The sequence below is a fragment of the Rhinoraja longicauda genome, chromosome 11 (genome assembly GCF_053455715.1).
Source record: "Rhinoraja longicauda isolate Sanriku21f chromosome 11, sRhiLon1.1, whole genome shotgun sequence".
NCBI classification, from domain to species: Eukaryota; Metazoa; Chordata; class Chondrichthyes; order Rajiformes; family Arhynchobatidae; genus Rhinoraja; species Rhinoraja longicauda.
This window is the reverse complement of record NC_135963.1, coordinates 42,319,151-42,332,906: the sequence shown is the minus strand read 5'-3', so window position 1 is coordinate 42,332,906 and position 13,756 is coordinate 42,319,151. Positions and strand designations below refer to the sequence as shown.

The window sequence follows — 13,756 nt, the reverse complement described above, 5'->3', positions numbered from 1 at the left end:
TCCCTCCTGACCCTCCCCCCTCTGTACCGGGTGCCCAAAAATTAAAAGCGTAGGGCTAAAATGGAGCCAGAACTTGACGAGCAGCCCCTTCAGATACTGGAACAGGGGCTGCAACCTCATGCAGTCTATATACAAATGGTACACGGTCTCCTCCTCGCCGCAGAAGTGACAGGCGGCAGACGAGACCGTGAACCGGCTCAAGTACCTGTTACAGGCCACAGCCTTATGCAACTCTCCACCCCAGGTCCCCTGACTATGGGTGCTGTCTGTATGGAGTTTGCACGTTCTCCCTGTGACCGCGTGGGTTTTCATTGAGTGCTCTGGTTTCCCCTCACACTCAAAAGACGTAGGTTAATTGGCTTTAGTAAAATTGTTAATTGACCCTAGTGTGTGAGACAGTGCTAGTGCATGTGGCGATTGCTGGTCGGCACGGATTCGGTGAGCCAGAGGGCCTGTTCCCATGCTGTATCTCTAAAGTCTATGTCCCCCCACAGAATAGTCAAGTGATAGAGCAATCCTTGCAGAATCACACCTTCACACCAATCACCCACACTCTTCTGTCTCGTCCTCCGATTACCAGAGGCAGCAGTGTACAGGTCCCCCCCATGTTATCAACACCCGACTTACGTGAAGCCCATACACACGAGCAATCCTGTGGGAGACTGGTGGGATGGATTTGCCGGCTGCTGCAGGGATGCAGGCCTCTGCCGCCATGGGAGACCTCAGTTCACAGCAGTGAATTACTTCCCCTGGTTTAACTACACTTTGCCCTTGGTTGGTCTCCATTTTTTAATATATTGCCGAACTATTCAGGTTCCAAACAGTCCCCAGGAACGAAGCCCTGTCATAATTTGGGGAGGACCTGCAGGAGGAAGTGGCCACAGAATTTTCTCAGACCCTGAAGTCTCCGCGCAATGACCCTCTCTTCGGAAATGCTGATAGTTGACCAGGAAGGGAAAGCTGAAGGTCCATGAACCTGTCTTCTTCGGTGGGATGGCCGTGGAGAAATGCAACAGCTTCAAGTTCCTGGAGCGTGCATCTCTGGTGATCTGTCCTGGGCCCAGCACATCTCTGGTGATCTGTCCTGGTGATCATCTCTTGTGATCTGCCTCTGGTGATCTGCCTCTGGTGATCATCCCTGGTGATCATCTCTGGTAATATGTCCTGGGCCCAGCACATCTCTGGTGATCATCTCTGGTGATCTGTCCTGGGCCCAGCACATCTCTGGTGATCATCTCTGGTGATCTGTCCTGGGTCCAGCACATCTCTGGTAATCATCTCTGGTGATCTGTCCTGGTGATCTGCCTCTGGTGATCATCCCTGGTGATCATCTCTGGTAATCTGTCCTGGGCCCAGCACATCTCTGGTGATCATCTCTGGTGATCTGTCCTGGTGATCAACTCTGGCGATCTGTCTCTGGTGATCTGTCCTGGTGATCTTGTCATCATCGCAGGTGATCTGTCCTGGGCCCAGTGCATCGATGGCACTCGCAAAGAAACCTCATCGACAACCTCATTGAGGAGATTTGGCATGTCACCAAATACTTTACCAGACTTCTGCTGATGTACGGTAGAGAGCATACTGACTGGTTGCATCACACTAGGGTTTGATAACAAAAATGACCAAGGGGGCTGCAGAAAGTGGTGAACATTTCCCAGTCCTCACAGTTATTGATATCCCACTATCAAAGGGATCCACAGAGAGCCTGCCTCAAGAAGGCAGATAATACTTTAGGTACGTCCAAAGACGTACAGGTATGTAGGTTAATTGGCTGGGTAAATGTAAAAATTGTCCCTAGTGGGTGTAGGATAGTGTTAATGTACGGGGATCGCTGGGCGGCAGACTTGGAGGGCCGAAAAGGCCTGTTTCCGGCTGTATATATATGATATGATATGATAACATGTAAATACTCCCCCTCTCCCCACTTCTCCTTGTTCCTCTAAAAGCCGAGTGACCAATTCCACAGTTCGCAACGATGTATCCCTCTGAGGATCACACCGTCCTTAGCCAACAATCGGAGCCCCCCCTGCCTGATGTCATCTGTTGCTGAGCCTGATTTGTCCTGGTCTTTTCTTGCTTCCAGTTCCTGACCCCTACAATCAGTCTGAAGAAGGAACCCGACCCGAACCGTCACCTATCCGTTTGCCTGACCCGCTGAGTTACTCCAGCACATTGTGTCTATCTTTACCTGGAGGTTGCCTGGATTAGAGGGTATTAGCTATAAGGAGTTTAATAAACTTGGATTGTTTTCTCTCGAGCAGCGGAGGTTAAGGAGAGACCTGATAGAAGTTTATAAAATTACTAGACCAAGTGGACCCGTTGGGCCCCTCCGTGGAACTGTTGGCAGCAAAAGCCACTTACCTGTGCCCTGTGCGTGTAGCGCTGATCGGCGGCGAGCGGCCATCTTGTTAGACCATCCGCCACAGCCTCTGGCGCCGCGCTGCACCACGGGAGGAAGGTCAGGCACGATACGTGCCGGGACGGGCAGCGGTCCTCCATCTGGTGCTCCGGAGGGGGGGGGAGCGCATTTGTTCAAGTCAGTCCCCCCCCCCCCCCCCCCCCCCCATTGGCTGCCACTCCCATCACTCCCTCCCTCATTGGCCGTCACTCGCATCACTTGGGCGGGTGCCATTGTGACGTCAACGATGAACACGGCAAGGTAAGTGGAAAAGTGAATTTTTAAACTTTAAAAAGAGATTTTGAAAGATTAAAAAGTGATTAAAAATATATATATAACATTTATTGAAAGCCCAGGACAATGGTAAGGTGGGCCTAAAATGGTAAGGGTGCTATCATGTACCGTTTGGCCTGTGTCAAGCCCCAAACCATATACAATTAATAAAATGCACAAACAAAACAGAGAGTTTTAGTAATATACTAGACCAAGTTGGGCCCAAACCTCTCCTGCATTGGTGCAGCACCCTCTCCTTCCCCCCCTCCCCTCCTACCCCTCTCCCCCCTCGGTACACATTTCAAAAGGGACATGCAAAGCAGTTTTTTTACATGAGGCTGCTGTGTGCCTCGTATGCACTGCCAGGGTTAGTGCTGGAAGCAAATATGATTATGGCATTTAAGAGGCTTTTAGATAGGCACATTAATAAGCGGAAATCGGAGGGACATGGATCATGCACAGGTAGAAGGGATTAGTTTAATTTGCCATCATGTTTGGCGCAGACATTGTGGTCTGAAGGGCCTGTTCATGTGCTGTACTGTTCCATGCTTAATAATAAGTCGAATCACTTCACGTTACAAATGAAGGGACTGTGCCTGAATGAAAAAAAGCCACTGTGTCTATTTATGTAACTCTATTGTACTGAGGGCGCAGTGTCTAAAATCGTAAACTCATTATATTGTGTGACTGTCAGGAATCATGAATACATAATATAGAGTGACAGTTTCTGGAATCACAAGTACACAACACTGAGATATTATATCTGCAATTATATCAGTAACTGTGTTTGGAATAATTGTATGTGGAATGAGAAGCTTACATTACTGAGTGTTATGTAGCCCATAGTCTTAAGTGATTGTGCCTGCAATTATAAACTCTTAAAACTAGATGATATATGCACCACATATGTTCAGAATAATATGGGATTATATCAGGCATCTTAAAGGCATAATACGAGTGACTGATAGAGTTATAGAGATACACCACACAAGGTCTTCACTCTGACCATTGTTCCAAACCTATACTAATCCCACTTACTGGCACTTGATCTGGTCTTCCAAATCTTCCTTAAATATTGTGAAAGTAGCTGCCTCCTTCACATTTTCGGGCAGTGCTTTCCAGATTCAAAACTCCATCTGGATGAGAAAACTATTTGCCCAGATTCTCTCTAACTATCCTTTTAAACCGATATCCCCAAATTTTAGATATCTACATTTTGGGGAAATGTTTCTCACTATATTTTATATAGCTCTATCATATCCCTCACCGGCCTCCATCCCTCCAGAAGAAATAAGCACAGCCTTTTCAGTCTCTCCTCGTAATTTAAACTTCTATCCCAAGCAACATCTTGGTAAATCCCCTCTATGTTCTTCCAGGAGCAATCACGCCCTTAATATAATGCGATGAACAGAACTGCACACACAGTGGCCTGGCCTACCTGCACCTACTGTGGCCTGGCCTAACTGCACCTACTGTGGCCTGGCCTAACTGCACACTGTGGCCTGGCCTAACTGCACACACTGTGGCCTGGCGTAACTGCACACACTGTGGCCTGGCCTAACTGCACACTGTGGCCTGGCCTAACTGCACACACTGTGGCCTGGCCTAACTGCACACACTGTGGCCTGGCCTAACTGCACACACTGTGGCCTGGCCTAACTGCACCTACTGTGGCCAGGCCTAACTGCACACACTGTGGTCTGGCCTAACTGCACACACTGTGGCCTGGCCTAACTGCACACACTGTGGCCTGGCCTAACTGCACACAGAGTGGCCTGGCCTATTTGACCTCCAGTCCCTAACATTTTAGCTCTGGCTAATGAAGGCTGGAAACATGTTTTGTTTCACCACCTTAACTACCTGTGCTGCCACCTTTGCAGATCTACAGAGTGGTACATTGAGTGCTGTCCCTTGAGTGCTGTCACATGACAGATCTTCAGAGATATGCACACCCAGGAGCTTGCTGCTGCTGCCACTCTTGACCATGTGCTAATGTGAGGATTGGGACCATCAACTGGTAAACCAGAAGCTAAATCATCTGGATTTCTTACTGAAGAGATAGTGGATGATCAGAGTTTTACTCCTTGCGATTTGAGCTGGCCATCTCCTGCCAGTCGCTCCCCATCTAGGGGAGCAGTGTCATCATTAGAGCCTCTGACTTCCTTGTGTGATGGAGCAGACAGCATACAGATCTGTTTCAGTTGGCACTGTACATGAGGGCCCTGAGGTATGAAGAAGGGTCTCGACCCAAAACGTCACCCATTCCTTCTCTGCTGAGCTGCTGCCTGACCTGCTGAGTTACTCCAGCATTTTGTGAAATAAATACCTTCGCCCTGAGGTATGAAGTTCATGTTGAGGAGCGAAGCATGCCTACGTGTGATTTATTTTAAAATGGAACTGCTTCGGTGCAGACTCAACACTGTGTGGTATGGGTCCAGTGGCAATGTGTCTGGACATTGACACTCAAACAGGTGGACATGCAGGTAGAATCCCACTCACAATCTGAGCTTGGCCATGCATTCACTCATAGACACACAGGAGACAGGCAGAAAACTCCTGTTCTTTTTCCCTTTTTTCATCCAACATTGTATGCTGTTATTCCAGGTGTACAGTGTTCTTTTTTCTGGTATTAGAACTCACTGTGTGTGTGTTAATGTGTGGTGGATCAGTCATACAGTTCGATCTGGTAGCAGGTCCTTACAGTACAATCTGGTATCAGATGCGTGCATGTCATGGCAAAGCTTTCACGCTAATGCTGTTATTTATTAAGTCTGCAGGCAGGTCTGTTTGCCAGTCTCTCTCTAGGCCTATCTTCTTGTCTGTTCCCCCAAGGGTATCTCATCCTGTCTCCCAGCTTGTATTTCATTCTTTATCCCAATCTGTGCATCTGCCTGAGTTGTACTGTGTATCCCAGTCTGTTTCAGTCAGAGTACAGCCTCCATTGCTGTACTTTCCTCAACCCCCTCGTGTCCTGTACCCTGGTCCATATTGCAGTCTATGTCTCAGCCCATGTCCCAGACTGTACCAAGTCTATCATTGTCTCTCCTGACTTGTATCCCAATCTACATCCCAATCGATGTCCTGGTGTCCCCCTCTAATTCGATCCTTTGCTCAGCAGGTTATTATCGGCAGTATATTTGACGTGGTGTGGACGGTAATTCGGCCAGAAACATCATTTGGCATCAGCGTGCTCCGCGCGTTGAGATTACTCCGAATTTTCAAGATCACAAAGTAAGTAGAGACGAGACCAAGGGCTTGTGTCAGACCTCCCACACAGGGACCACCCCCTCACTTGTTCCCACGCTGCCAGCTGCTGCTGACTGGAACTTTCAATGGGGAAGCAAGGAAATGGCAGAGGAATTGAACAGCTACAGAAGTACAAGAGAATAAAGATCCAGCGAGAATGAGGAACTGAAGGAAATAAATATTGATTAATAAAAATAGACTAAAGGTAAATAAATCGAAAGGAGATGATAATCTTTTCCCCAGAGGTGAAAATGGAGTAAATGCCCTGGATTTCGTTAAATATTTCCATAGATTCTGGAAACATTCCTGTGGATTAAAGGGTAGCAAATGTGATCTCCCTATTTAAGGAGCAAGAGGACAGGAAACTACCACCCTGATGGCTCAGCATTGGTAGCAGCGAATGTGCTTTGGAACAACAGAATGCATTGAAAAGAAGATTAGTAATTGTACAGAGACAGCATGGATGTGTGAAAGCAAAATTACAACAGGGAATACTGGAAATATTCAGCAGGTCGTACCGCAAGGGTGTGAAGAGAAACAGAATCAGAACTTCTGGTCAAAGATCCTTCATCAGAGCTGGAAGTTTGTTTAGCTGCATGGAGTCAGGGAGGACTGAGATTCTATTGGGGTAAAACCAGGGTACTCTGCTGTGAGTGGCGTCAGTTAGAGATTGAGAGGAAATGTTGAAGTTACAAAATGCAAATCAGAAAGATCGGCAGGCCGGGCACATGCTCCCAGATGAAATAAAAAGACAAAATCATGAATTAAGAAATCAAACAAGCTGAGCCAACGTGGTATTGGTATTGGCTTATTATTGTCGCATATACCAAGATACAGTGAAAAGCTTTTGTCTGTGTGCTGTCCACTCAAATAAAATCTTGGTATACTGGAGTATAATCAAGTCTTATAGCATTACAGCATTATAGCATTACAGTGATAGGTAAAAAGTGTAAAGTCCATAATGAGCTAGGTTGGAAGATTGGGATGGCACCCTAGCATATGGGAGAACTATTCAGTAAACTGTGTAGGAAGCAAATGCAGATGCTGGTTTACACCAATGATAGGCACAACATGCTAGAGTAACTCATCAGGCCAGGCAGCATCTCTGGAGAAAAGGAATAGGTTACGTTTCGGTTCAACGCCCTTCTTCAAACTCTTCAGGGTCTGAAGATGGGTCTCCACCCAAAACATCTTTTTCTCTAGAGATGTTGCCTGACCTGTTGAGTTACTCCAGAATTTTATCTATATTCATTAGTCTGATAACAGTGGGGAAGAAGTTGTTCCAGAATCTGATAGTACGTGCCAGCAGATTTCAAGTTTTTGTATCTTCTACCTGATGTGAGAGGGGAGAAGAGAGAATGACCAGGGTGACAAAAGTCCTTGATTATGTTGACTACTTTCCCAAGGTAATGTGAAGTGTAGATGGAATTGATGGAGGGAAGGCCAGTGTGTGTGATGGTTTGAGCTACATCCACAACTCTCTGCAATTTCTTGCGGTCTTGGGCACATCTGTTCCCAAAGCATGCTGCGATTCATCCCAATAGTGAGCTTTCCAATGTGCATTTGTAGAAATTAGTAAGAGCCATTGGAGACAAGCCAAACCTCCATAGTTTTCTGAGTAATTAAAGGTGTTGGTGTAATTTATTGACTAACATCAATTGGGTTGGTCCCAGATGAATTGTTGGTGATATTTATCACTGGGAACTTGATCCTCTTGACCATCTCATTGATGCTGGTTGGGGCATTTACATCACCTCGCCTCCTGAAATCAATAACTTGCTCCTTTGTCTTGCTGACATACCTGGTGGATAACTGCCACAGACAGAAACCAAGTTACCTAGAGTTGTGGAATTCAATATGAAGTTCAGAAGGCTGCATCATGCCCACCATCCCTGCAGCTCAACTAGTTTTTTCTGTTTCTTTTTGAGTTTGACATTTGGTCTTCAACTTAAACCGTTAACCCTGTTTCTCTTCCCACAGATGCGGCCTGACCTGCTGAATATTTGTAGAATTTTCCATTTTATTGGATTTCCCCCATCTGCAGCTTTTTGATTAACACTAAATGTTTTTCTCATCGTCTGGAAAGTTTGAATATGTAACTCCCAAAATGGGTTGAGGAGAACTTGTGGATGTGATTTATTTTGGAATCTTCGAAGGTTTTTGATAAGGTCCCACTTTGATAAGGTTGGTCAGCAAGATCAGAGCGGATGGAATCAGGGGTAATATACTGACATGGATTGAGAATTGCACAGAGAGTGCATCACTCCTTACCACTGACTCTTCACTGGCTCAGTTTGGGGGAGCTGATAAGAGTGTGGGGAATAGATTACAGGGAAAATTGGGGGGGGGGGGAAGGAATCCTCTAGATTAGCATGGATTTCTATTCTGTTGCAAGGAAATACGGAAAATACAGTCCCCTACAAGAGCTCCTCATTGCTTAACGCTGCTCCTCACTTGTTGTGCCCAGGTATATCAGCTCCCCATTATTTACCTACACACTAACACACACTCCTCACTAATTTCTCCAAGTAGACAGCTGGTTCTCACTGATTCCATCACACACTGGGTCCAGCTCCTCACTGGTTTCTCCCATCTGCCACAAGCCCACCACTGGTAAACTCACAGTGGTACCAGTGTCTCACTGGTTCCTCCCATCTGCCGCAAGCCCCCCACTGGTAAACTCACAGTGGTACCAGTGTCTCACCGGTTCCCATACATTGGTACCGCAATCACTATGGCGCTTATACACAAACAAAGGTGCTTCACTACTCCCAGCACAGAGGGACTAGATCTTCCCTGGATTGCCCACTTTGGAATGAACTCTTAACTGATTTGCACATAAAGGAACCTGTCCTTCATTGGTTCCCATGTATATTCCCAGGTACCATCATATTTTTCTGCCATCTCCTCACTAGTTTTCTTACATTGGAGTCCGTTTCTCACTTTCCTCTTAGGATTGTAGCCAGCAACCCCCTGGTTACCACAAAAGCCCCGGCTCCTTACTGCCTCCTACTGCTTCCCAACACTGAGATCATTTCTACTCGGACGCTGGAATCGTGAGCAAAAAGCAAAATGCTGGAGGAACTCAGTGGGCCTATGTTCTAAAAGTCCCAACTCTGAAACATTATCTGTCCATATCTCTCCACACTTGGTGCCTGGCCCGACAAGTTCTTCTAGCAGTTTATTTGCCACTCTGATCCTTCTGGCCTCCCGCACTGTAAGTGAGGAGCGGCATATCCTTTTCCGACTAGGCGTATTGTGGCCCTGGGGACTCAAGATTGACGACAACAATTTCAGATAATCAACCTTTCCATTTGGTACCAAAACTGGAACTTTGACCTTAACTCTGTTTATTCCTTCCCAGAGGTGCTGCCTCACCTGCTGCATTTTAGATCTCTTTTTTATTTCAGATTTCAGAAAATGAGATGTTTTCCAGCAGTATTTATTTCTCTTTCTTCTGTTCTCATTTATCTGCAATTTCCAGCTGTCCAGATAGATCCACTATGATCACTAAGCATTCGCTCCATCTACCAGGTGGCTCCTCCATCCCTGCCATCAACTTGTCCCTCTTGGGCTCAGACATTCCCGCCCCTCTCCTCGACAACTTAAAACACATTGGATTCCTAACTTTTATTTGTTCTGATGAAAGGTTAGCCACCTGAAATGTTGTCAGTTTTTTTCTCTCTGTAGATGGTGACAGTTGAGTATTTCCAGCAGTTACATATTTCATCCCAGCTCCGTACTAGTTAGAGCATTATATAAAACACAAGAGGCACAACAGGAATAGGCTAAACTATAATTCTCCAAAACTCAAATTTAAGTGCAGATTTAAGTTTGCTTCATCTCCACATAGGACAAATGCACCATTCAGAATCACTCTGGTGAACCTTTGCTGTACTCCCTTTACTGCAAACTTGTACTTCCTTATGAAGAGAGAATCCAGGCCTGCTTGCAATTTTCACATGGAGTCTGATCAGGTCACCATATAATCCAAACTCAGTCGGTTCGGGAGCATCTAATGAACAAAATGGACAGAGGACATTTCAGGTCGGGACCCTTCTTCAGACTGATGGCATGGAGGGGCGATAGCTGGGAATAAGAGGTAAGGGTGGGGCAAGGGCTGCCTGACAGTGCCAGAGACCCGGGTTCAATCCTGACCACAGGTGCTGTCTGCACGGAGATTGTACATTATCCCCGTGACCTGTGTGGGTTTTCTCCAGGAGCTCCGGTTTCCTCCCACATTCCAAAGACATACAGGTTTGTAGGCTAATTGGCATCGGTAAAATTGTAAATTGTCCCAAGTGTGTGTAAGACAGTGTTAGTGTGCAGGGATCACTGGTCGGCACGGACTCGGTGAGCCGAAGGGCCTGTTTCCGCGCTGTGTCTCTAAAATAAACTAAACTAAACTAAAATTAAGCTGGAAGTGATAGGTGAATCTAAGTAAGGAGGGTTGATTGCCAGACGAGTCAGGTGGGGCAGAGAGGGGAGGAGATAGTGACCAAAAATGGAGATGATACATATGAGAAGACAAAAGGGAGCAAATGGTGGAATCTGATAAGGAAGGATAGTGAGAGTAAAATGTAGAACCAGAGGGAGGGATGGTGGGTAGATGGGAATGAGAGGGAGAGAAAAATGGGGGTCCGAAGTAGGGAGTGGTGGGCGATGAACGAATGGGTGAGGAACTCAGCGGGTCAGGCAGCATCTGCGGAGGGAAATAGACTGACAACGCTTCAGGCCGGGACACTTCTTCAGACCAATGGAGTGAAGGGGGCGGAGGAGGGACTGGGGCATGGGGAATTGAAAGAAAGGCTTGTAAGGAGGGTGGGGAGGGAGCTGGGTAGATGGGAAGGGCTGTTCCTAATTCCTCCTCTCAGGGATTAAACAGCCTTTCCAGGTAAGTCAGAGGTTTAGCTATACCTCCCCCTACCTTAACTATTGCATTCGGTGCTCTCAATGTGGCCTTCTGTACACCAGTGAGATCAATCGTAAACGAGGTGACCATTTTGCCAAACACACTCCGCCATGGCTGGCCTGAACTCCTAGCTGCTAGCCACTCCATTCTCCTTCCCATTCCCATACCGATCTGCCTGACCTTGACCTCCTTCACTGCCAGAGTGAGACCACACCAAAACAGGAAGAACAGCACCTCATGTTCCCTGTAACCCTGTGTTGAATTCTCAATTTCTGATAAACCCTCGCCCCTACTCATTTACCAGCTTCTCTCCCTGCCCCCATTACCAGTTGCTTTCCCTTTGTCCTTCATCCACTCATCACCCACCTTTCCCTTCTTCTGGTCCCCATTTTTCTCCCCCATTCCACCGTTGCCTATCCTCCAACCCCCCCTCCCCCACGCCTTCTGGTTCATCCCCACCTTTTCTTATCAGATTCCATAATTTGAACCCTGTTATCTTCTCCACTTATCCCCTCCATCTTTAGTTACGATCTCCAAATTTCTCCTCTTCACCTGATTTATCTACCATCAATCTCTCCTTACCTGGATCTTGCCAGTTCTTGCCCCACCTTTTCCCCTCTCCTCTTCCACCAGCTGTCTCCCCTCTAACTCCATCAGCCCAAAGTAGTGTCCTAACCTGAATGGTCGTCTGTCCATTTCGCCCTCAGATGTTGCCTGACCCGCTGAGTTCCTTCAGCAGTCCACTTGTGCTCAAGGTTCCAGCATCTGCAGTCTCTTGTGTCTCCCTGTATACTTAGAATAAGACTCAAATATACTTGCAAAAAGGCCCTCCTAATTGCTTGCTGCATCTGTTTGTGATTGATGTGGAATATTCAGGACCCCTGGAATACCTGGATCTTTGCAACTATCAGCAATGAAAAATAGTCCACATTTTAAAAAAATGTTGACATCACGTTTTATTACGTTATATTCCATCAGCCATGACCTCACCTATTCACTTAACCTGGCCCGGTACCGGTACCGCTTCGTTTCTACAGTGTGGAAACAGGCCCTTCAGCCCAACTTGCCCACACTGGCCAACAGGTCTCAGCTACACTAGTCCCACCTGCCTGCATTTGGTCCATATCCCTCCCTGATTCTTAAACGTTGGGATAGTCCCAGCCTCAACTACCACCTCTGGCAGCTTGTTCCACACACCCACCACCCTTTGTGTGAAAAAGTTACCCTTCCGTTTCCTGTTAAATCTTTTCCCCTTCACCTTAAACCTATGTCCTCTGGTCCTCGATTCACCTACTCTGGGCAAGAGACTCTGTGCATCTATACGATTTATTCCTCTCATGATCTTATACACCTCTAAAAGATCATTCCTTATCCTCCTGGCAACACCTTCGTAAAGAGGATGTTGGCCATATTTGTGAAAACTCTCTGCATTCTCCTCACAGTCCACACCACCAGTTAGCTTTGAAGTGTCAACAAATGAACACATTACACCTCCCCTCAACCTGATATTTAATATAGGTTTAACAGGTGGGGTCTTTGCACTGATCCCTGGAGCAAACCACAAGCCGTCCAAGTCTGAAAATGACGTTAATTCTTCTGTTTTATATGTTAATCAATCCTGGCTTCACCCTTGTATATTACCCCCAAACACTTTGCAGACTAATTTTGTTTAATAATTCCTTTGTCTTGTCAATTTATCAAAGACCTTCTGAAAGCCCAAATACAGTGTCAACTGCTTCACTTCATGTCCAATCCACAGTAGATCCTGCCAGTGAAAGCTCCAATCAAATCGTAAAACTGGTTCATTGTGTCCAATTGTGGGTATCTATTATAATCCTCTTTCTCAATGGATTCCACCATTTCCCTTGCTACTGACGACAGATTAACTGGCCTATTTTCCCCCATTTTTTTCACTTCTTACATTCTTAAATTGTAGGTATTCTGAATTGTGTGCTTCCCTTCAAATCTGTGGGTAAAATGTCCGTAAAATTAGGAAATCTTGGAAGATGACAACCAGTGCATCCACTGTCCCCATGGTTACCTCTGTCACCTCTTTAGTATGTTTATTAGGTGCTGGAAATTTCTTTCCTTTGAGTCTGATTCATTTTCTCCATTACTAATACTAAAATTTCTTTGATCTCCTTTTGCGGTCTGGGCTTGCTGTTCGCTACTACTTCCGTGAGGGTTTCACTTTCTCCTCCATGAAGACATGTACACACCTCTGTCTAATTCCTTCACCATTTTCTCCTGACTCAACATTATTTCTCTTCTCAGTCTGTAGGTGACCCACATAAATTATTGTTAACTTTTGACATATCTATACAGTTTGCTACCTGATCAATGCCATTAACTTCCTTTGCTGAATTCAGAATTTTTCCCAATTCTCAGGCTTACTGCTTCTTTCTGAGGATGTCAACCTAATTAAATACTACCTTTAAATTCTCTCAATAGCTACTTATCCTGGGTTTTTTTTGGTCTTAATGTGCTATACATTACTTTGAAACCATGCATTAATTCTTTAAAATTAGCCACCACTGGATTACTGTCACAAGCTTTACTAGTTTTTTAATCTATCATCGACAAGTCAAGACATGCCTTTGTGGTGGTTTTATTCAGATTTAAAACTTATACTGACATCAGCACTTTGCTAGTCCTTGCACACGGGCACCAACTACTCACTGGATCCAACACATTGACACTAACTCTTCCCTGGTTCCCACACTGGCACCAGTACCTCGCTGGTTCCCACACTGGCACCAGTACCTCACTGGTTCCCACACTGGCACCATGTTTCACTGATTCCCACACTGGCACCAGTTCCTTACTGGTTCCTACACACAGACACTGTTCCTCACTGTTTCCCACATACTGGCACTTGTTCCTCTGGTCCCCACACTCTGGCACAATTTCTTACTGGTTCTGATGCA

The 13,756-nt window shown here is 46.1% G+C and overlaps 1 protein-coding gene across 5 annotated transcripts in view; it reads left to right on the top strand.

Moving 5' to 3' along the window:
- The window catches only part of LOC144597837 (putative voltage-dependent R-type calcium channel subunit alpha-1E), a 411,899-nt gene that overhangs the window by 276,611 nt on the left and 121,532 nt on the right, over nucleotides 1-13,756 (top strand). For all 5 annotated transcript variants that reach the window (XM_078407483.1, XM_078407485.1, XM_078407488.1 and 2 more), the window contains one exon: nucleotides 5,790-5,902. In XM_078407483.1, coding sequence (XP_078263609.1) covers nucleotides 5,790-5,902 — 113 coding nt within the window. The remainder of the gene's footprint in view (nucleotides 1-5,789; nucleotides 5,903-13,756) is intronic.